We start from the raw sequence: 24,079 nt of genomic DNA, 5'->3' as shown, positions 1-24,079 counted from the left end.
TTTAGTTCAAGAAAGGTGGTAGGAAGAAGTACCAAAAGAAAAAGAATTTCATGAAATTGCAAACCTCTTCTCAGCCCATGGCCAGTTTAGTGCAAATCCGGTAATAATTCACCTTGGCTCCTTTCCCCCTACCTGACTTGGGCAAGATGACTGCACATAAATAATCTCAGATGCGGAACCATCTCTGCCATAATTTTTTCTATCTAGTTAAAACTATGTACCCAACTGCACCAAAGCTAACAGTAACCACTGTGGGGCAAATGGGCTTAAGGCCTTACCTGAACTGCAAGAGCTCAGCACTGCTAATACTGGACCCCATATTAAACAAAAGGTCTTGGCTCTCAGCTTCACATCCCATGAAGTAAAAACATCCCGAATAAATATAATTTGCCTTTTCTTCACACCAGTTTGCTAAAACTGACACTGCTCCCATGCTTAACCATTGCACGAGATACTAACACAATATTTTATGAAGGGATCCTAATGAGTTTTAAGTTTCTTGTAAATTCTGTCTCAGCAGCCTTCATGCAGACATGAATTGGTCAACATAGCAATTTAACTAACTCTTACAACGTACCATTCCTGCATCTATACTCAAATGTGCACATCTATGCAAATCTTCATGCCATCTGCAACACCAAAGTGGTGTTGCATTTTCCAATGATGTTGAATACAGCTTGCTCTTACGGCACTCTACATAAGCAGTGCTTACCAGCATGGGTTTTGGATATGCTCTGTTTTTCTAAAGAAACCTGTGAGAATCTGCCGATACACAGAGCATGTAAAACTATTTGGCCTCAACCAGACTATTATGCTCTACTTTGTATTAAAAGAAGGGATTTCCCGTATCAGTCAGAAAAGGGTTCTGTCCCCATGCCCTCTTCCTAGTATCAACAAGTACACACAGTCTGTGACTCTGCTTGGACTTCTGGCAGTCTAAGAAACATCTACCTGGTTCAACTTCTGCCAACAGTGAAAAATTTCTTTGGGCAGTAATTGAATGTATTATTTGCAGTTCTACTCAAGAGTTGTCAGAAGCTCCTCCTGTCGACCTGAAGATGTCGAAGTCTCTCTCAAAAGGAGACAGAAGGGACCACACCAATAAGCATGCTTTTTCAATAAACACAGCAAGAGGTTGGTACTCTTTCTTGCAAACTACTCTTGTTTTCAGAAGTATGTTAGTTCATATGAACTTTTCCACTGGAGGTAACATGTTACAGTAAACCATCTCCATATATTCTCCTAACCAACTTTCTTTTCACATTATCAAGGGTTCTGACAAAACTGTAACTTGCACCCCAGTGAAGCAAATGTGCACAGCCATTTGCTTTCAGGCTTAAAGCCCCTTCGCTGTTGGCTGCAGGAGCATTCACAGCTCATCCAGTGAGTCAATGAGGTCTGGCAGTGACCTTTGCAGACCACACTGCATACGTTCTACTGACACTTGCATGAAGCTCAGGAGACAACAGCACTCAATAAAATTGTGCATCTTCTCACATATTCTGTGCATTGTCCTCATTAACAGTTAATACACTGAAAAAAAGCTTGTCTCTGTGCTAAAACTCCGTGTGCCTTTCTGCTTCAGGCCCTTCTTCCTGCAGTATTTGGAATTCTCCATCTGTTTACAATGGAAGTGTACATGTATTCTGTTCCATCCAGGCTACTGACCGACCACTTCAGTGGGATGTTTCCCAAATACCAGTAGTCTTGTCAAGAGTTAATTCCAGATCTCCACAGCCCAAATTTCCTTCCAGATTCAAAGCACAATGCAGTATTTGAGATGGGGCTTGGTTAAGTTACCTTATCCCCATAAATTGCATGATTTGCTCTTCAGCTTCACGTCAACCAAATTTTTCTATCACCTAACTCACTTTTTGTATCCTCAGCTTAAAAGCCCCTTTCCAAGTTTTATTTTAATTTGGATTGCAGTAATCATGTTTTTCTGATATTTAGATTTAGCTTCCTCTGGGTAAAATGAAAAACATTAAACATTGCAAGGGCATCGGAATTTGTGAATGCCAGAAATCAAACTACCTTATGGCCTTCTTTCTCACTAATATCTACTGCTAACAGATCCACGGCAATATGATCCCTACTCTTCTATGTTTCTAAGGAACTTCAGCTCCAACCACGTTTCTAATTTCATGTTCTTCTAAGTTCTTTAACCTCTGTATACTCTTTGAATCATACGGAATTCAGAAATCACCCTAGACCCAAGGCAGCTTGAAAACAGACCCTCTTTATTTGGAGACCAGCTCCACCTATGCTTTCAAAATAGGCTGCAAAACCTATTCTTACTCCATATTTGGAGTCCTTTCTCCAAACTTCCCATCTCTGAAACTCAAATATTTCCAGACCATTCCCAGTACCACTGCTACCTGTACCACTCCAAGCTAGAGATCTGCTAAAAGCACTCCCTCCCTGTACTCTCCAGCTACAGATAAATTCCAGAGAGGTTAGCTAGATTTGCAAAAAAACCCCAAACCCACAAACACAAACAACAAAAAGTGAAGCTTATGCATACCATTCTTGTTAAAAGTCAACACTACTAGAGAGCTTTTTAAGCTTCAGTCTGAAAAACAAACTTGTTCTTTAGCAAAGCCAGGTTTCCATCTGAAATGCTAAGCAGATCAATCTTAAGGGAGTGAATAGAAAGAGCATGAACCTCTAGCTCAGGACTCTACCATATTTGATGACAATTCACTACTTTTACTCCGTTTCTGAGCACAATTCGTAACTGTCAAATCATGTCAGCCCTGACCCATAGAACTCTATCCAATCTCTCTGAAATATTAGGAGCAAGATGTATATAGACAATGCACACTTGTATAACCAAGATGCTCCTTCGTACAATCCCAAAGTGCTGTGGTTCTTGGAAAGAACATTTCTCCAACTCTGAAAATTACACCAGCAGCCAGTGGATTTCTAGGTGCAATTAAATGTATTAGAGTTTCATGTAACAAAACTAATTAATTGCATCTTCAAAACCTCTATTTCAACAGCAAGATGGAGGAACCTCTCTGAGGAATAGAAACCTTCATTCCACTGACTGCTAGTCAAGGATGTGGAGGAAGGGTCTTTCCATTTTAATTGGAAGCAGAAATAATCACTGTATTTCACTCCTCAGCAGGTTGCCATGCTTTTGCAGTGACTTACAGGCCACATTGCCAAGCCCTACTCTCCCGGTTCATCGATTGCAAATCAAAAGGCATCAGGGAAGGAAGGAACAATCATGAGACAACTTACAAGAATCTTCATAGAATCTGATGTAGCATTTCTCTTGAATTTCTCTCTTGGGAGTTTTGCAAGTAATGTAAAATTAAAATATCCACAAAGCATTGCTTCAGAACATGGCTATGACTTATTTTTAATTAAGAAGTTGAGTAACAATTGCTTTGTATTACAAGCTGTTGGCACAGAAGCAACAAGGATGCTTTCTGTTTCTCTCTAATGTGCACATTAAATTAGAAATTGAAGAATACAGTTTCACTAGGTTTCCTAAACCTTTTTCTACAGCATGCTGGCCAAGCTGCAAACAGGTTTTTACTCAACTGAATATGAATACAGCAACTACTGTAAAGACAGTGTGCTAAGAATAATAGAAAGTTTCCTACTTAAAGCTCTATTTTTATTTTGCATGTCCTGAAAAGTATTATGAACTTACAGAGCAGTCTTATTGCAAAATTCAAGACAAAATAAATACCTGTAGTTGATCTACTAATTTTTACAACTAGATGAAGGATTAATATTTACAAGATTAACAGTTTTATGTTTTCCAAGCTTGGTCCTACAGACTGCACAAAGATGACCAACACCACACCAGAATGTTGAAACAATACTCAACATCATCCCACAGGAAGGCTCTTTAATCAAATTTATTCAAACTGGTCTAGTTGTGACCCTGTCACATAAGCAGAAAGCTGAAAGTCCAAAGCAGTCAGAAATGAGACATTTTTAACATCTTTAAACATGATGTGGGAAAGGGGAAAACAGCAAATTAGTTCGCAAATCCTGCTAGACTGGATAGATTTGAAAACGTGGGGGAAAGGTTTTTGGAAACTAAAAATACATGTGCAAGAAAGATGAAAAAAGCAACCTTTAAAATACATGCAATCCATCTGGAGAAAAATAATCCAGAACTACAGCAGATGAGAAAGACAGGAGTGCAGTGATGCGGAGCAAGTCTGAAAAGCAAGAGTGGGAAAAATTATACAAAATTTTCAATGCACCATAACAGCAAAAAAGAAAAAAAACCCAACAGTTTTGAACTGCATAAGTAAAGCCCTGTAGTCCAAAAAAGCAGGAAAAAATATCCTCTGTGGGCTTCTGGTAAGACTATGTTTATCACATTACGTACATTTAAACATAAAAAAGAATGAGGGGGAGGAAAAAAAAAAAAAAAGAAGGGTATTTTGGAGAGAATTCAGAAGATAAAAAACAAAAGCTGGAAGATTGAATTACAAGAAAGGATTAAGGGAATACAAAGCATTACTTCACTAAATGGTGACTAAGAGCAAAGGTACAAGCATTTGAAGAGTATAACACACCATAGAGAAAGAAGATATGTTTGAAATGGAGATGAAGAAATATAAACGGAAGGCTTAGACAGAAGTTTACTGATTTAGCTGGCTATGAAAAATGTCTCCAAAAGGAAGGGCTAGATAGAAGCCATAGCAACTGAAGTTTAGAGCAAATGTAAAGAATGGATGAGAGGAAAGAATCCTACCATAGCTCTTTATGGGAAGAGACACAATTTTAGCTAATACGACTTCTTGATCTTAACTTATTACGATATGGTAAAAAGACTGTGGGAAGGGATACTCCCGTATCTGGCAGTAAAAGCTATGTATTTCACTAGGATCTTAAAATAACTGAAAAAAGGAACAGTACCAGGGCAAACTAGACTTTTAAAAGGATCTAACAGGATACTGAATCCATGTAATTAGTGATCTTATCATATCCACACAGCTTTCACCAACCATACCTGCTATCCAAATTGTGTTTTTCTTATAAATACTTTTTAATTTCTGCCTCTTACCTTAAGAGGCTCGTACCAGAATAGTAGCTCAGAACCAGGGCTGAAACAGTGCTGACTGGTGCACCAAAGAATATCCTCATTGTTGATTTTCCCTTGCATTATAACATGGAGCAGATGATGATGATAAACAAGAGTTTTATATCAGCTGATGAAGCAGCTCATGTGATGACGCAGCTGAGATGACCCTCTCTGAATCATGAGCAGTCTGGAGAGCAACTATAGAGTCAGAAGGTGAATCAAGCAATTTCTCCCAGAGACAAGTCTCTCCCCCGTGCTGGGCCACTAGATTAATGGCTCAGTGTACAGTTTCCCTTGTACACTGGGAAAGCTCTGCCAAAAGTAATAATAATCAGAGTGGCCTTTTAAAAAAGAAAGGGGGGGGGGGGGGGGAGATACAGACAGAGGAAAATAAAGCTGCTCATGGAATGAATTCCACTATGATCAAGTTATCCCCCAAAATGAAAAGGTTTGAATAGCTATTCTTCATCTCCTGCAACAAAAGTCACCTGAATACATGGCCTAAAACTTGAATCCAGCCCAAATTTCAGCTTGAGAAATTATTTAGTCCTGCCTCCTCAACTCTCTTTGTGCATTATCAACTGGACATGGCTTTTTCCATCCCTAACTATCACTGAATAGCTGTCATGCTCCGCTGATGAACAAAGCAAGACACACATGTTCTCTTAACTCTATTTGCCAGTTTGCAAAAAGATGAAGGTTTTTCCTCACATACTAAATGAGTCAGCGTGGGTCATAATTCAGTTCTCCCACAAAGCAGAAGTACCGAAAGATAATTCCATTGCCAAAATAGTCCTACATATATATAGAAAGCTCATTAATAAATAGCCAACAAAAGCCTGTTTGGCAAAAGTATGGTAAGCCTCACCTTCAGTCTGCGAGTATGATGTGAAGTTTGGCTCCTACCCTTCCTGAAACTGCTGGTGTCCACTCTCCTAGAGGTTAGCTGCTTTTAGGAATGTTAGGAAATGATCTTGAAACCTCAGCTGAAAATCTCCCTCAGCAAAGCCAACTGTAGTACCACAAGCAATGTGCATATTACCCTAAGAAGTACAAAAGACCTACCAGGTACCATGAGTGATATCTAGACTTAGGATACCACACACTACATGGAATTATTTGTTTATCATCATATTTGAAACCAGAGTAAAGTTTCACAATTCTGTTATACTTATGTTCTCCTGCCATGTTTGCATACCTCTGTAATAAATTCCTTCACATGCTTATTATTCAAGTAGGCCTGGAGCATGCTACCTCTTTGTTACCATAACACAGCAACCACCTACTATGCTAGAGCCAAAACGACAAAATCACAGATGAAACCACACAGAAGCAGAATACACATACACTCACCCTCATAGAGGTTTCTCCACCGTGGGGCTGTTGCAGCCTGAAGACTTGAGCAACCATGTGTTCTGTGGAGGGGTGCAACAGGATACGTCGGGAAGCCAGTCCCACCATTACGTATCTGCCCATTGGAGACAGGCTCACAGAAATGGCATTAGGGCCTATAAAGAGAAGAGGAGTTATTTTTCTCACAGGTTGACATCCCTCCCCATGCCTTGTCCTCACAGCTTCTTCATTCCCTTCCAGCATTCCCATAATGTATGGCATACTAAGCTCATCCTTATAAGGGATAGAGAAGAATAAGGAGACCTGCACAAGAACAAATTTTGTGAGACATTTCCTTGCAGCAAGTGTCCTCCCACTAAGATAATGAAGTTCTTTAAGGAATAAAAAACTATCCCTTAGCAGCTCCCCCATACCAGCACCTTACATGTCCAGATCATACCACAAACTTCTCCCCAGCAGTACTATATTTGTGGCTGGTTGGAAGGTTAATAAAGTATTTCCTGTTACTACAATCACCGATGTTCAGACTATTGCATTTCTCACTGCAGGCTGAGTTCTGAGGTAACTTCTCACACTCCCAACCCACCCTGACTTCTTGCTGCATGCTTACCAAATCGCTTTGTGTAAAGCATCTCGCCCAAGTTGTGGGGTGCCAGAGAATACACAGCCAGTATTCCCTCATCAGGGAAGCCTCTTTGACTGCTGGGAATGAAGGCTGCCAGCAGCTGCCCATCAGCAGAGATATCACAGCTAGCATCATTGTAAATCTTGCAGTTTTGAACAAGCACATTCACAGAGGCTGCAAAGAAGAAAGAAAGGAACAGTGATTAAAGCACTCAGGTTCAACGGAGAATAAAGCAAGATTTAAACCTAACATTGGAGACTGGACAGTACATGCAAAAGACACTCAAGACATTTAGCTTCCTCCAAAAGTTTATGAAACGTTAATACCCTGATTAATGTAAAACTTGCTCCAAAAAGGAGATAAGACACTGCAATGAGCCGAGGGAATGAAATCTACTCACCTCCTGGAACCTTCAGCCAAGAAATAGTGGCAATTGCACTTTATCATACCCCTCCTTTGTAGAGCATAACACCATCCTTTGTAAAGGACAGCACAGTCTAAACAAGTCCCAAATCGTGACTCTGACAAACTCCAGCAGTGGTATCACTGGAAACAGTACACCTTAATTCATTTCCCCTTCTCTGGCGGAGCCCCTAGTTCCAGCTCCCCTTATCTCCAATAAACAAGAGATGAGAGAAAAAATCCTCCCTGCAGATATAGACATTAATTTCTGACAGCTGATTTTCACACCAATCTTGGATAAAGCAAGTGAGAAAGGGCAGAGACTTCTCCAGCCAGTCCTCCATTTAATTACTCCAGTATTTGAGACACTCATGCAATCAGTGAAATAACTGTTTAGCAGGCAGGGTAGTGAGCAGCAATTCAGAAAATTTAAGTTTTATTTTAATCTCTGCTGGTGAGTCACTGGGTGACCTTGTACAAATCTTTTCCCCTCCGTGCCTTGCATATGCAGTCCATAAGTTCTTTGGGCTACTGAATCTTACTATGCACTTGTGCCATTCCTAGTACAATGAGGTTCCAAGGTCTTTTAGCATTGTTATTACCAGCAGTTCAATGGTGGCTTGATAAGACAAGGTTACGCTCCCTCAAGCCTAACCTAAATGTGCTCCAGTGTTTCACTAAAACTGCTGCAATTTTCCAGAAGGTTTGGAGCTGAAACTGCATACGCTATTTTGGGGATGGGGGAATTTCAGATTCTAGTATTTTCAAACTCAAGGGGACAGAAATATAAAAAAATAGAAATAAAGCCCACATTTGCAATATAGAAGCTCTGCATGCTAGAAGACTGAACACCCCATCTCATATCCTTGAAGCTATAGCATCATGTGGAGCACTATGCCAACTTCTACAGTCCAGGAATTCTCTTCTAAGCCTTCAGACCATGCCCAGCCTAGAAGTGGCTTTGATTTGTTCAGCTAAAATTGCAGATGAGTTTATGAGGGCACTTCTTGGGCTAGATTCCTTATTAGTTTAACAAAAGAACAGTGCCAAGAATGCTTTGTGCATACTTCCGAAAGTCTGAACTTCCAAATCAAATTAAGGCTGTAACTCAATGCTTTAACAAACTGGTGCTGCTGCCAGAAGAAACAATCCCTGCCCTTTGTTTCCAACACTTCTGTGGAAAGAAAGCTACATCAGGGAACTGATATGGCTGAGAAATTACTGACTGTTGTCTGGGTCACTTTTTAGCCAGAACAGGTTCCCAACCTGGTATGGTTGGGAAACCGTACAGTCTAAGTGTCCCACATAGACACTTGCAGCAGCAGAAAAAGAAGTCATCACAGGGAAGCAGACAGGACTGCTCCTTCTTCCAGCACTGCTGATTTAAAGCACTCACTGAACCTCATCTTCAGTTCTTCTGGTCTGAAAGACATTTTTCCTGGAACTGCTTTCCTACATGGTTGAGTATCAACTTCTACTGTTCCATTTAAGAAACTCAGATGAAAAAAGAAGACGAGGATAAAAAGTGGACTATGTAATTACATTCTGTACCAAAACACCTACACCTGTACTCTAAATTTATTCAACCACTTTTTTCAGTCTCGAAGCTGCTAAAACTAGTAATTTTCAGCCTAGTATAAACAGAAAGGTGCTGAACAGAAAAAAGGTAAATAATGGTAGTCACTGTCAGTGCTATAATAACATAATCTAAAATACACATGGCCCTTCAAAGAACAGACAGTCCGTAAGATGACAAAATTCCTGAGTGCTTTGTCTGAAGCTAGTTGAACAGAAAGACAACAAAATAAGGATTAAAGACTATACTACCTAATTTTAAAAAAGGTAGAATTAAAATTTGCCCCCCCCCCCTTTTTTTTTAATCTAGGCTTCACTCAAATACTCATGTCATCTCAAAAGAAGATGGGCATCAACACAAGAACTGCAGTATATGCTGTGAACTAACTAAAGGATACATGACAACAGGTTACACTGTTGTAATCCCTGTCAAATTGGGAGGATTCCTGCAGAGTTCTTCAGTGACTCATTTCAAAACCAGTCCTATTTATTAGCTTTAGCAATGAGTTAGGCACACAGTGGAGCTGGTTAACGAATTCTGTTGATAAAGTTGGGTAATTTCATTAACAGAGCATGATCAGACCGCACAGTGAACTGAAATACACAGAGACATAACAGAAGTGAAATGAAAGAATTCTAAAGTGTCTTAACATTTACAAATTTCTGCTTTACCTAGGAGCTTTTCAGTTGGAAACAAGAGAGAATCAGCTTTGGTGATCATAGCAAAGACTGAGCTATCCACCCGCATAACAGTGAAAGAGATGGCAATCCTACACTGCAGTAGGGAGCACACTTATAATAGAAATATCAGTGCTAATATACAACCTTGTGCTGAGACCACAAGCAGGATACTGGGCACAGTTTTGGTCAGCCACGTTCAAGAAAGATTAAACCCTAAATGGTAACAAGTCCAGCAAAGAGCTAGGAAGATGACTGGGGAAAATGAAACGTATTTTATGTTAAATAATAAAAAAAAAAAGAGAGAAGACTGTGAGGAAATGGGATTGTTTTTACAAAAAATACCAGAAAGTAAGTGCCAGAAAAACATCAGTTCTCTTCACAAATAATGCTGACAGGTGAGTAAGTGGGTAAAAGCAGCCATTAAGTTTAGAAATTTGAAGATTTCTACCAGAATAGCAAGATTCTAGAACAGTCTTTCAACAGAAGTGAAAGGGGCAACGAATTTAACCAATTTTAAGACAGAATAAGAAGAACTATAGGATGTGCTTGCCGAAGACAGCAGAGAGCTATACTTATTGGCTAAGGGGGTCCTTTCTCACCAATTCCTTTGTAGTTGTAATCTAATCAGCAGTGACCTAAACATTTGCAAAAAAAAAAAAAAGGGGGGGGTGGGGGCAGGGAGGGGAATGGGAACTTATTGGACAGATGAATATTGGGACTCTCCCAGCCAAACCTGAGTTAACTACTTAAAAGAGAGCCAAGAAAGAAGGCCAGCAACAGAGCAAAACTACACACTACACAGGGAGAGCCTTTGCCAGAGATACAACTAAGAAACACACCCTCACCACCGCCCCTGCAAAAAACTTTGATTATTAGAAGAGAAAATATAGTCCAGTCCCTTTCTTTGGGGTCTAAGAACTGTTCTCTCTCATTCCTATTCTGCTAGATATCTGCGTTTTTGTTCTGCATCTCTGGGCTCAGGATGCAGTTTCCATGAGGTAGCCACAGTTTCTCTACTGTCATTTGATGCTCAGTATTGGAAGTAGCAAGATTGTATACTTGCTTCATCAGACCAAAGGTATGGGTGTCATTTAGCCCAGGGACCCTTCTGTACTGATGAACTCCTGGTGCTTTTCAGAGAGGTGCAAGAAGTTTTAGAGGGGACAGATACCAATTTCTCTGGGCACAGGCAATGTTTCTTCCTTGTTTCTATAACTATTGAAAATCATAGTCTATAGAATCCATGTCTCTTTTCAGCTTTTAAAGTTTGGGGATTTTTTAAATCTAATGCAACCTTGGACTTTCATAAGAAAAGAACCCCACATCTTTTTTTGTAAGGTAAGAAATGCTTGTATTTCTTATGTACCATTTACAGATTCAGGGACACTGCCATGTCTTGTTGTCCTGGTTTTGGCTGGGATAGAGTTAATTTCCTTCCTAGTAGCTGGTACAGTGCTGTGTTTTGGATTTTGGATGAGAACAATGTTGATAACGCACCCATGTTTTAGTTGTTGCTAGGTAGTGCTTACACTAGCCAAGGACTTTTCAGTTCCCCATGCTCTACCGACTGAGAAGGCTGCGGGCACAGGGGGGGACAGCTGACCCAAACTGGCCAAAGGGACATTCCATACCATGTGACTCAGTACATAAACTGGGGGAAAGCTGGCCGGGGGGGCCGCTGCTTAGAGGCTGCCTGGACATCAGTCGGCGGGTGGTGAGCAACTGCACTGTTCATCACTTGCTTTGTGTATTATTATTATTACTACATTATTATTATTATATTTCAATTATTAAACCATTTTTATCTCAACCCATGAGTTTTTCTCACTTCTACTCTTCCAATTCTCTCCCCCATCCCACCGGGGGGGTGGGGGGAGTGAGCAAGCAGCTGTGTGGTGCTCAGTTGCCAACTGAGGTTAAACCACAACACTTGTACATATCCTTGCAGTTCCATGACTTTTTTTCTCCTTTCCAGGTCTCTAATCCTCTTCCTCATCTAGCATTTACTATATGTCTTTTTAAAACAATGTTGGGTTTGGATCACCAGTCACCAAGAGTCTCTTTATCACATAGCACATGATCACTCATTTTCTATCCACACAGTTTTTCCTTTTTTTTTTCCCACCCACCCCTCCAGCACAGAAGTTTTTGGTGAGCAGTCCACAATGATGGCCAACATGACTGCATGTCTTGTTCTTTCTAAAGTTTGTTGGATACGGTGAATGCCTCTTAGCAAAACAGATGTGAGCTCCCCTGCCAGAAGTGAACTATCTTTCCCCCTTAATGTGTGCCTGGAACATAAAACATCACAGATGCAAGTTGCGCTGAACAAGAAAGAGCGCCCTTTATTTCAGTCTTTCAAGATCTGATTCATGCTGGCATTGTGGTTCTTTGCTTTTCCCTCATTTACAAAGGCTGAGGGACTCAGGTAGCACTTACACCTAGAACCAAGAGAGCCTACTGTGCCAACAGAAAAAGTCTAAATGTGAGAGGTGGAGATCTCAGCAAGGTTTCATTTTAAGGAACAGCATCTAAGAGATTCCCAAGATGCTGGCAGGATGAAGATACCCATGCATTTGACAAAGCCACGGGCTATTTGATTTGTTTGAGCCTGAGGCCTGATCTATGAAAATAAAGCCAATATAGAAGATTCTAGGGAAAAAAATTGCTATTTTTGGAAAACCATTTACAACAAAGGCTGCCCTTTCATCTCTTGTTTTCTTTTGTTGTTAATGCAGCCACCGAGCTGACAGAACAGATCAAAAGCAACATCAGAGAACAAATTAATCAAGCTGTTGTGCCAACTTGGAGCGCCTACACCTACAGCATGATTATGCTTAAAGCTGGGGAAGGCCTGGAACGCCAGCAGCAACAGCACTGTTTGCCAAAGGAAAGGTGATGGGTGCACCACCCGCTTCTAGCCACCCTTAAGGATGACACTTTCTTAACAGCTGCTCCTATTTATATGTTGTTTAGTATGCTTTTTTTTTTTTTCCTTCTCTTCTTTTAAGTTCTTCTGCATCCCACTGTGGATCACTAAGTATTGATCAAATCACCTTCCTCAACTCACAGCCAATGTTAGAACAGGACAAATTCCTGACGCGTGACTAAATGTGGAAGAACTAGACCAGTTCAGCCACAATGGCTAGAAAATGAAATAACCAGCAGTGAGTAGCATGAGAGAAACTATATTCAAGAGATATAAACAAGAGACAAAACCTTCAAATATTTTATCTGTGGAAAGGCTATATTCTGCACTGTTCACCGATTCAATACTTACCTGTTAGCTGTGGGAAATTTTAAGGATCTGCAACACTTACTAGAAGAATATTAAATAAATGCTGGAGATAGCTTGTCTCTGCTGCCAAATAAATTCCCCACCCCAAAGCTGATATGACTGACAACTACAGTTTAAGACCGGGTCATGTTCATTTCAGAGTTATTAAAAGCAAAACTGGCAAAAGGAGAGAAGAAATCTGAAGCCATCTTTTTCCATTTTGCAATTAATAGAGAAAGACAGGGCAGAGACTAAAATCCCACAAGTCCCTGCAAAGCATTTCCCCAAGACCGCTGGAGTCCTCTTTCACATGCTTGCTGGATTGAGTGTTAACGAGGTCGCTGCTGCAGAGGCGAGTCCTGAGCCCAGGGCTCTGAAGGGTGCTGGGCCCCAGCCACTGAGATCACAGGAGTGTGCTAATCATGCTGCTGTCACTTGCTCAGATGCATCCGCTTCAGTGGAAAACATCCTACTTCCAAACTATCTTTTCTTTGTTTAATTGTAACAGGAAGAAGAGCTGCTCGGAGATGGAGGTTGGCCACAGAGTCATTTCTTTGATGGAGAGTGGAGCTGGCAGGCAGTCCCAAACTTCAGCTGCATCATTTCATCTGCCTGAACTCCCAAACCACTTGTGGCTCAAGTCAGTCCCAGGAAGTGCAATAGTCCTCTCTGTGTAAGCAGACTCTCTCACATGACCACCTCTGATTTATAGCAAATGATGGGAAAAAAAGGAGCTATTGAGGTCACATGCTTTACTGGGAAAATAGTTTATTTCCAACATCGTGAAGGGTCAGAAAAAACTCCTCCAACCCACCATTCCACTGTTACACATTCAGCTTCACAGTATCTCTACAAATTTGTGCACCTTGTCAAACTTGCAGCTTGCCTTTGTTCTGTGCCTAGTCAAGCTTGGCAAATACCTGTTGTAGGATGAGCACAACGGCTACGACTTCATACATCCCTACTAGACCTTGGCAGAGGGAGATATGGCTAACAACCTAGAAATGCCAGAGTTGGGCTCAGAATGTAAAAAGGAAGAAGCAGAGTAAAACTGAACATTTCCAAATGGTAATAAATAAAGATGGACAAGCCAAGTACTACCAAGCACAAAGTGGGGAGTCAAAAGGGCTGGGGATGGGCTTGTAGCAGGAACCCCGCCTGCAAGGAGGGCACAATGACAACAGAAACCATAGCCCAATTTCCAGCTAACTGGAAGCTATTTCAGAATGGAAGTGTCCTGGTAGGGGAGAGAGATAAGATTGAAATATTGATGTCTTGAGGAGCAGATGGTTCTTCTTTTCTATGGGATTCCATAAATTATAAAAAAACCTTATGCTTTTTTTTTTTTTTAAATCAGCAGCCTTCTCCTCAGCAGCCAGATGAGGCCCCCCCCAAAAAAAAGCTATTAGCAGCTGTAGCACTCTTCAAATACTTGACAAGCTTGCAGAGAAGTCCCAAAGAATTTAAGTCAGCAGCAAGATGCTTCCCCCTCTGACTTCATCGTTATTCTGTTCCAGAGTCTGACTGGACCACGGAAAGCATTGCCACCGCGTGGCAAAACTTCGCCTTGAGCACTGATCCTCAGCCTACAACCTTACACTAGTACTACAAAGTTTGGCACTTAACAAGCAGTGGCACACGAGTTCAACACAGTATTCTACTTTCAAGATGACACTGTGTGCTCCTTCCCAAGAGACAGAATGGTTCTCCAGGACAAAATATAAAGCATCTTCCCCCTTTACAATGTCGAGGGCTACTGTCTGGAAGCAGGGCTTTTATTTCCCACCAGGCTATAAATATCACACCACAATATTCTATACAATGTGAAGGAAGGAGATAAGACAGAAACACCAGATACTGTGTCGTCCCTAGAGATAAAGTAAGACAGCTTTTTGTAGTGGGATGGGCTACTGGTGGCTTTCCCCCAGCTCCTCCGATTTCCCAGGGACTGGTAAATGGCCCCATACAGGTTGTCCAGAGAAGTTGTGGATGCCTCATCATTGCAAGTGTTCAAGGTCAGATTGGACGGAGCTTTGAGCAACCTGATCTATTGAAAGACGTCCCTGCCCACGGTGGGGGCCAGGGTGGACTAGATGATCTTTAAAGGTCCAACCCAAACCATTCTGTGACTCTATAATTTCAATTCCCCACATCTCTGCTGCTGTGGTGTCACTACATGTGCTCCTTTTGTGGGTTCTTTAAGCAATAGGACAGTACCCCCCCGAGACCTCTCTTGTCAGATATATAATTTCTAGAATTGCAGAACAGACAGGGCTGGGACTGAGAGAAACTTTTTCTTAATTCATTTCAGTGGCTACCTGTGACAGCAGAAGTCTTCCTGAAAACAGAATCTCTGGTCTCCCTAAAAAGAAGTCAGTCCCTTAAAGCAGAACCCAATCTGGTTTTGCTGAGAAGTCAAGCAATGAATTTCACATATGCACAGAGATGGCCTAAGCTAAAAATCATTGTACAAACATTCATGAATATCCACCTCCTATTTTCATCCCAGGCTGCCACAAATATTTCTGCAGCTGTACAGCAAGTTATACGAGTATACCATTCTGGGTTAAAAATAGCCTTTCTAGTCAAGTTAGTTTTAGCCCCCCAAAAGTCATTCCTTGATGCTGACCACAAGCATCAAACATTCTTGTGCCTGCATAAGGAAGTCTCTTCCAGTGCAAGAGCTAGCTTATGCCATAGAACATACGTAAAAGTATGGTCTAATTTTCACAAAGGGAAGGAGAGAATAAATAAATAAATAGGCAATATTTTTCATATTCTTGACCTAGAAGCAGCTTTCACCTGAGATATGGGACGAATCACTGCTTTTGCAAATGGCTAGAAGCTACATTTACTTCCCCTGGCTTGCAACACTGTAGTAAGCAACAGACCAGAGCCCCCATTCCCAAAATGTATTGCAGCACTTTAACCCACACTAATGTCACTAACTCGGAGAATTCAGACCCAGTTTATTAGCAGGTTCTAATATAAAGGTATAAAGACAATACCCCTCTAGAAACTTGTTGGTAAAAGAATGAGGAGATTGGATACAGAATTCTTCTGAGAGGATTGTATATTCCCATGAGAATGCTCACAAAAAAGCCCCATTTATGCATGGATTTGCTGATAGCAAGAATATACAAGCTAGACAGAACAGGAACAGCTCTGCATGCTTTTAGTCAACTTTCTTAAAAGGCTCAGCATTTTACAGTTCCCAATGCAACAAGACAATCAAGCAACCCAAGGACTGCAACATACAGCTACCTTTGGAAGATCCTAGAGCTTATGGTAGCTCTGGTTGGTGCAGACTTAAAAGAAAGTACTGGTGTCCTTTCCAGCTTACCATTGCTGATTTCAGGCAGATCAAATTTAGTGAAGTCCCACCACTGGAGCCGGTAGGTTGTGTTGGCGATGTTGCTGGCCACAGCTGACTGTCCATCCCCAATCACAGCGCCTACAGAAAAGGGGGAAATAATTAGCAATTTAACCTCCAGAAGATTATCCAGAAAAGAGCTGGGGAGACAAAACCATAGAAAACTTTTCAAAATCCTATAAGCAAAACTCTAGATTCTTAAAAAAAAAAAAAACCAACAACAAAACCCAACTTATTTACAGAAATGGCAACACCTCCTAAATAAGCCACAGAGCACAGGAAATTAATAGGAAAGCACCTCCCTGCAACACATTTCTGAAAGAAAAGAAAGTTGATGAAAGATAAGACTTGCCCAGACTCACAAGGCAGGAATCCTAACCAATTCATTTGGTGCAAATGCATTCTACTTATTGGTACTAGCGAAGCTGTACTTTCACAGACCCAAAATTTTCTAGTACAGCTATGAAGGCAGACCAGAATACATACTAAGGAAAAGCATTGCCCTGGCAAATCACACACATTTGTGGACATAATCCCTCCTACTACTGTAAACTCCACTCAGAAAATACAGGCTGCCTACAATATTTGTCACACAGTAATGATTGTAACAAAATATTAGCAAGGAGGACCTACAAGCTGGCCCTTTGCTGCTCTGGGTGGCCCAACCTGCAGCAGGCAGGGACTGCCCTGACTCCAGGCAAATGACATGACCCTTGCTAACCACCCAAGGATTTGGGCAACAGCCCAAAGCAGAAGGCTAAGCAGAGTACTTCAGAAACTAGCACAAAGAACATAATCTTCCAGGCAGAAAGGAACTGCTACTGGTAACTCAAGTCAGCATACATTTGAGAAAGCTCAGAGGCATTAAATGCAAACCCTAGGGAGACAAGTAGAGAGAAGAAACCGTTCTCCCATAATAGTACTAGAGTCAAAAATCTCACGCTATTTGCAGTCTCTAAGGCCTTCATATACATGCAGCCCTTGTACTACACACACATGCTGGCACCCAGGGAAACTCAAGGTAACAGAATTTGATAAGGGAGAGCAAAACAAGATCATCCCCAAGCACAAATGAGGAAAAGCACAGCCTCCAGAGTCTACACAGTCTGGATTTCAGCATCTCCACGCTGTCTCCAGTGGGAAGCACACAGAAAAGGCAGTGGCTTCACCCTCCCGGAAGGGCTGGCTCAGGACTCTACTGCCACAGCAGCAACAGTGGAAGAGACATCACTGACAACTCTATCCAGTGCACAGCGAGCCAGCTGCCTGCGCAGAGAGCTAAAAAGCTTGCTAACTGCTAGTAAATGAAAGTGGTGTGGAGGAAGATGAGGAGACTAGGGTGACTGGATTTTTACTTTTATCAAATTCCAGCAGAACACTCAGGCTTGTTTAAAAAAAAAAAAAAAAAAAAGGCCTGTAAACACACACATACTAACACGGTTTATGTTTTCTCTGCAAAGTAAAGAACAAGGTGGGGCAGGGCAAAGTAGGGAAGCAAACTCTAGACCAGTGCCAAGAAGGCTGCTGCTAGTCCTCTTTCCATCAATAAGCTGTCTCGAGTCCTGATTTTTGGTTCTGGAGAAAGCTCAGAAATACGCCAAGAGCAAGACTTCTGAGCAGCCAGCTTTACACTGTGTACTCAGCTGTGCCAGGCCTCCAGCAATCAACAAACCTCCACCGTACGTCTGCTCAGTCTCCGTTTCTGCCTCTGTCAGACACGCACATATCACTTGGAGAGCAGAATTAAGAAAATTTCCATTGCTCTTACATATGCCCAAGGCCTTGTTCTCCATATCCCCCAAAACAAAGGGCTCCTCTGAACAAAAAGATATGCTCTGGAGAAAGCAGATTCAATGCATTAATGAAATTACATTTTGCAACCAGAAGTAGAAGAAGGACAATTAAATTTTATGTTGCTTCATCTTTAAAAGTCTCCTCATTGGAAGCCCGGGTTTGGTACACGAGGGCAGCTCTTCTGCTGTCCTGTCTCCAGCCACCAGGTGGAGAACAGAAAACTAGTTTCTGTCTCTTTAAATTTACAAATTTCAAGCAGTGGGACTTCCTGCAGGGAGACAGTAACTAACATCACCAACTAGGTAGCAACTGCCTTACAGGACTGAGTCAGACAAGGAAACACTCTGCAAAGACAGGCAACAGAAGTACTACTCAGGGCACATAATTCCAGAATATTGATCTTATTACAGATAAACATTACAAAGTCATCACCTGTTTTGCAATGAGAACAACCTTTGTAGGTATAGCAAGTAATGTATAAACTGGAGAATAACATACCCTAGGAGAGTAATTGTGCGTTCCCTCTCCATCACAGAAGCCTAGCAAGATCACCAACTGCTCCACAAACAGAAAATTCATCTGGCTCATACAACTGTTGCACCTACTGCTACAAGTACCATAAAAAAGCTGTTGGCAAATGTTTTTGATTTTTTTTTTCTGTAAAGATTCTGGTCTTCTCACATCTTTCTCCAGAACCTTCAAGTTAGTTATGGTGTTCATTTAAACCTCACATCCCCTTCACCTCCAAAGGCAGTCACATCCTACACAGAAAAGGTAACAATGGAAAAAAGCAATACCTCCCCATCTACAGGACAGCCCTGCACAAATTTCAGAGCCAGCAAAAGCTGTCAACTAATGCTAGTGCTTCAGGTAACAGACACCTTTATCAAAAAGATTAGGACCCAGGGAACAAGGTTCATAGAGTGAAAGGTGCATGTTCAGAAGGATTTGGTCCATTTCTCAAAGGCTCCAAACCAGTGTGCCTAACACTAATGGCAAATCCATGATCTACATGTTTTTATTAAGTAATTACCTCTACTTATACTAATTATGTAATTGAGAAGTGTAATTATTAAATTATATCTAGCTACATATAACAAAGTGGAATAACATTCCTATCACAAATCCTGCCAGAAGCCTCCCACATGCATGCATGCACTGTCCTACAGTAAAGATGATTAAAAGCACGCAAACATTTCAGACATTCAATTTAGGGAGGAAAACACCCCCCCAGTACACAACTATGCTATCCTAACCTTTGTTGTTCGCTTTTTCCATTGGTTGATAGGGAAGATTTGAGACCATGGGTGGAAAACTTACAGAGCTTTTGTTCACTGTGCAGCGTGAGAACTCATCCTCAGCTGGCTTTGCCCAGTCAGGGTTTCAGCCTGGGTGAGAGCAGAAGAAGGTGCTGTTGCCTCTTAAGTTCTAGTGCAACATGGAGGCAAACAACACACTTCAGCTTCTTAAATGTGGGCAGCAGCAGATCAGCTCTTACAAGCAACAGTTCTCACCAAGCACTTGACAGTTTGTCCTGATTCCTGGGTCTTCCACTGTTTGATGGGATCACAAGTGACTGCAGTGGGTACCAGAGGGTCTCAGGCTTGTCATTCCCATGAACAGAACCACCTTTTACTGCAGAGATGATGTAGATTTCAAAATGCTGAAATCCAAAGCGAAGGCCAATTGAAATGCAGTGAACGTAGGTTTGATTGGCAGCTTTCCTGCGTCTGTCTATCACTGCGTAATAAACACTGGGTGATGGCAGAAATGAAGATAAATGCTTTCAGCAGCCCCCCCTTCTCCCCCCACCGCCCCGATCTCCATCCACCCCCACTCAGCACATGACAAGAGAGTTTAAAGAGTGGGGGGGAAAAAGTCTTAACAAAGACTTAAAAAAAAAAAAATCCTCAAATCTCTTCTTATAGGCCACCTACACGTAACATATTTATCCATCAGCATCAATCCCCTCAGAGGGTCCAACTCATCTTGGCATGTAGAGAAATGAACCTTTGCCAGTCAGCTATTGCTCATTTATGAATCAAGCCATGCAAGCCAATGTCTGAGTTTAGACTGAAAGGGAAAAAAGCAGTGCAAAACCACCTTCCGTGGCACTCCAGCACTCCTTCAGTGAAGAGCAGGATACTTCCAGACTACTACTATCAGACTCTCAGAGGAAGAGCTAATACTCTAGAGCTGCACAGGCTTTGGGGTACAAGTTTCAAGAGTATGGAACATCTACATATTATGGGAATTTCCTTCCCATGTATTTAACAGAAACCAGAACTCAATTTTTTTTCTAGACTAGGTCCTTTATTCTTAAGGTTTTAGTGTCTGGCAGGTCCCCTCATAGTGAGAGAAAAATTTATTAAGATGCTTATGGATAAGCTTGAGGAAGCTGGAGAAGTCCCTGAGCTAATTTGTGACTCAATTTGAGACAGTGATTAAGCCCTGGTATAAAATTCCCCCTAGATTAGTACTTGCATCTTTAAGCATGAGTACCTTTGAAAAGTAATTACCTCTTTATAAGCCCATTTGTAACTGTGGCTAATGATACTGAGGTTATCCTACACTTGCAGAAAGGATCTATCACAGCTGACAAGTTTTACATTTACTATAATCCAGGCTCCAGGAAGCCCAAAACACAGGACAAATCTATTTGACAAACCAAGGATAAAGCTCTTTGCTGCAAGAATACACCAGATTCTCTCAACCAGTTCTGAAGCAATTTGAATTCGGCTGAAATGTGACTACTGATCCCTGAAGCCTAGTGGAGATGTAACCAGCTCTTGTGCATCTCCGATCCTAAAGTATTTTATGGGGCAGCCTGGTTTTGGGGACTACCTTTGATCACAGTAAATATATTAAATCCTGAATATGAATTTGACAAGTCCCAGCAAATATCTGTTCCAGGATACCATGAAGACACTGCCTTTGAAGTGGCCGAGCTAACTATCTAAAACTGTGCTAATGCTGTCAAAACAGTACACATAGCAACCTGGTATTTTCAAGGATTCATTTTGCTTGTTTTTCAATGTACCAGCAAGCCGTAAATAGGAAGTAAAACAATTTTCATGAATCGATGCACAAAATGTTACTAAGGGTAGCTTGGCATATGCTAAGCACTGAAGGGATCTTAGATTTGATGTTAACTGAGAAAGCCCCAAAGAGGTCTATGCTCTCTGAAGGCTGAACCCTTCAAAAGGCCATTATTTTTCCTTTACCCCAGATGTACAAAATAAGAAGAAATGCAATTTCCCATTCATGCTCATTCCTATTACAAAATTTCCTTTTAAAAGGGGCAATGCTTAACATGCTGAGTTCCACAGTCCTATCAACTATGGGAATTTGAGCAGGCCTCAGGTGCAGGTAGTGAAGATGAGCATCCTAATAGGAGGTCAGTCAAGTGCCCAAGGGTTTCACTCACATTGTGAACAATGCAAGCAACATATAGGAAAGGGAATTTTCCAGCCACAAGTTTCAGACTTCAAAAGGAAATCAGTTTTTTTGCAAGAAACACAAACAATAAATGAACAGATGCCCTGCCCAAAGCCTCCATCCCCAGTACAGTCATGATGGCTCCTTGACATCTTACCTTCCTGACGTTAAAGATCTTTCTTTGTCTGATCATATAACAATTAATACAGAAATGCATCTGGGAAGCGTTTGTCTTTGATGGTAGGGTCCAGTTTTCCCTCAGGGAAATCAGAAGAGGTTAAGGTCCTTTTCAAATGCATTCCCCTCTTCTCTGAATTGTTTGCACTTCACCAAGCAAGCCGATAATTTTTCTCCTTAAGAAAGAGAATTCCCGCTTTTCTGTTGTTGTTCACCCCATAGAGATGCCCCTGCTCATGTCACTCTGCTACACATGGAAGTTGGAAAATCAGATATGAAACAGCATGGGGAGTTTCCAGAACCAGCAAGAGTTGAGCCAGCAATATTCACATAGAACCTCTCTGATGAGGAAAACCCTATACTCCCCTCGGTGACAAATAAGGTATCTTACAGCTTTTGCATATACACATTGGAGCAAGCAAATGTCACTGTTCAGGAAGTCCTCATCCTACTCAGGGTGACCAATAAGGAACAAGCAGTTTCATTTCCTTGCTGCAGCTACCTCAACCCTCTCAGCTACTGTTAGTGACAGATCATGGCCTAAGTCTCCAACTTGCCAAGAACTTTCTGCAACCATCCAATATCAGACATGCACTGCTGAATAGAAAAAAACCCAGTCAAATAAATTGGAAGAAATTCCTTCTTTCTACCTCCTAAATCACTACCAATCATCAGCTCAAGTACAGCCTTGCCACAACGAAAGTCTGTCAGGATTTAAAACAATTTTTGCATACTATTTTTCATCCATAAGATTCATAATCTCTCATGCCATCAAAAAAAAAAAAAGGTAAACAAATACCATCTGAACCGTGGGTATAGAGTGTCTTACTCACGCCTCACCTTAGTGATGAGTGGAGAGCTACATAACTGCTCAACAACTGCTGGAAAGGAGAAGGGATGAAAGAGACAAGTGAGAGCCTGACTTTGGCAATGGAACAGAAAGTAATAGTTGTATCTTGCTACTGATATATAATTATTTAGCTTATGCTTCAGAGGATATTTTGCATAGTTTAAAAGTTCGTTCTTGCAGGGTAGTAAGTACAATTCACCAGAGAACTGAAGCCTCAAATCCTGCTTGCAAAAGAAGCAGAGCTGCAAGTCTTAGTGGTGCTCTTACATTTGTACAACTCAAATGAAGCCGGTAAGTGCAATTTTCTTCTTTATAAGAAAATCTTTATGAACAAGGACTGTTTAGGCTCAGCTGTTTGTTTTCTCATTTGTCATTTATGATGCTTTTAGCTGCAGTGGATGGGAAGTTCTGTGGGAAGGCTCCACTATATTGGTTGCTTTACACTATGTAATGGCACACATGCATACACATTTTAAACAGCAAAACCCCATTTGTTTAGGGACCACCATGAGACTCCTGGAATTCTGATACTGGGTACAGTACTGGACTGGTATGTAAAGAGATGGAGGTGCTCCATGAAGCACAAAGGTGGAAATAAATGTTATCAGGCTAGACAGTCAAGAGAAATCTTCCTGCAAGTGGAGATGCTGTATCATTAAAAGAGCTTGACAGGAAAAGGTTATGGAAACAGAAAGAAACATCTGTTTTCGTTGGCTGAAACAGCTTACAAGTTGTTTGGGAAGTGGGTGGGCAAAAAAAAAAAAAAAAAAAAAAAAAAGCAAAGCTTTCTCCTTCCTCATTTGGGCCCCTTGCTGGGAAGGGGAGTCAAGGCTGGAGTCTTCCAGTCAGATAACTGCTGTAGCTGTTAAAGGAAGTCTCTGCAGACATTGTTGCTTGTTTTGAGACAATTTCTTTATTTCCATGTGACAGCAGCATGTGTTAAAAGCATGCCTCATACTACCACATGATTCAAGCAGTAAAACATGTTTCCTACAGTACAGCCTTTTAGGGAAAATATTCAAGCACTAAAAATACATTCCAATCTGCGTTTTATTTAACTAATGTTTTTTTTTCGACCTTTTCTGCGTATTTTCAGCCTTTTAGATGATTTTGTCTGTATGCATAAAGAAGCCCTAACAAAAAACAATGAGTAAAGCACTGGAGAAAGGAGTTTACGCTTTCTTCCTAATTTCTATTATTCCATACACCATAAAATCCTCTGATACTTACAGAATCTGCTGTAAGAGCCATCAGCTACTGCCCTGGCATGGGAGTCAGAAACCTATTTATTGGAAAACACTGGGGAGATAAAGACAACTTCACCTTGTCGGTGTGAGGAGAAACAATAATCTGGGTTACAGTCATTTCTCCATCTGGAGGTCTGTATCAATCTACTAAAAAAATCAGTAAAATAATACATTTGAAATCAGCTCCCAAGCAACTGACACTACAAGAGAAAAGTGTTTTTCAGAATTAAA

The 24,079-nt window shown here is 41.2% G+C and overlaps 1 protein-coding gene across 1 annotated transcript in view; it reads right to left on the bottom strand.

The window, feature by feature from the left end:
• Positions 1–24,079, bottom strand: part of AMBRA1 (autophagy and beclin 1 regulator 1) — a 127,370-nt gene that overhangs the window by 37,222 nt on the left and 66,069 nt on the right. Inside the window, exons 11-13 of the mRNA XM_009277524.1 lie at positions 16,313–16,423; positions 7,020–7,208; positions 6,410–6,564 (exon numbers count right to left, since the gene is read on the bottom strand). Of these exons, the coding sequence (XP_009275799.1) occupies positions 6,410–6,564; positions 7,020–7,208; positions 16,313–16,423 (455 nt within the window). The remainder of the gene's footprint in view (positions 1–6,409; positions 6,565–7,019; positions 7,209–16,312; positions 16,424–24,079) is intronic.

The sequence above is a fragment of the Aptenodytes forsteri genome, unplaced genomic scaffold (genome assembly GCF_000699145.1).
Source record: "Aptenodytes forsteri isolate BGI_AS27 unplaced genomic scaffold, ASM69914v1 Scaffold146, whole genome shotgun sequence".
Lineage (NCBI taxonomy): Eukaryota > Metazoa > Chordata > Aves > Sphenisciformes > Spheniscidae > Aptenodytes > Aptenodytes forsteri.
The sequence above is the reverse complement of the archived record's forward strand: the minus strand, read 5'-3'. Positions and strand labels throughout refer to the sequence as shown.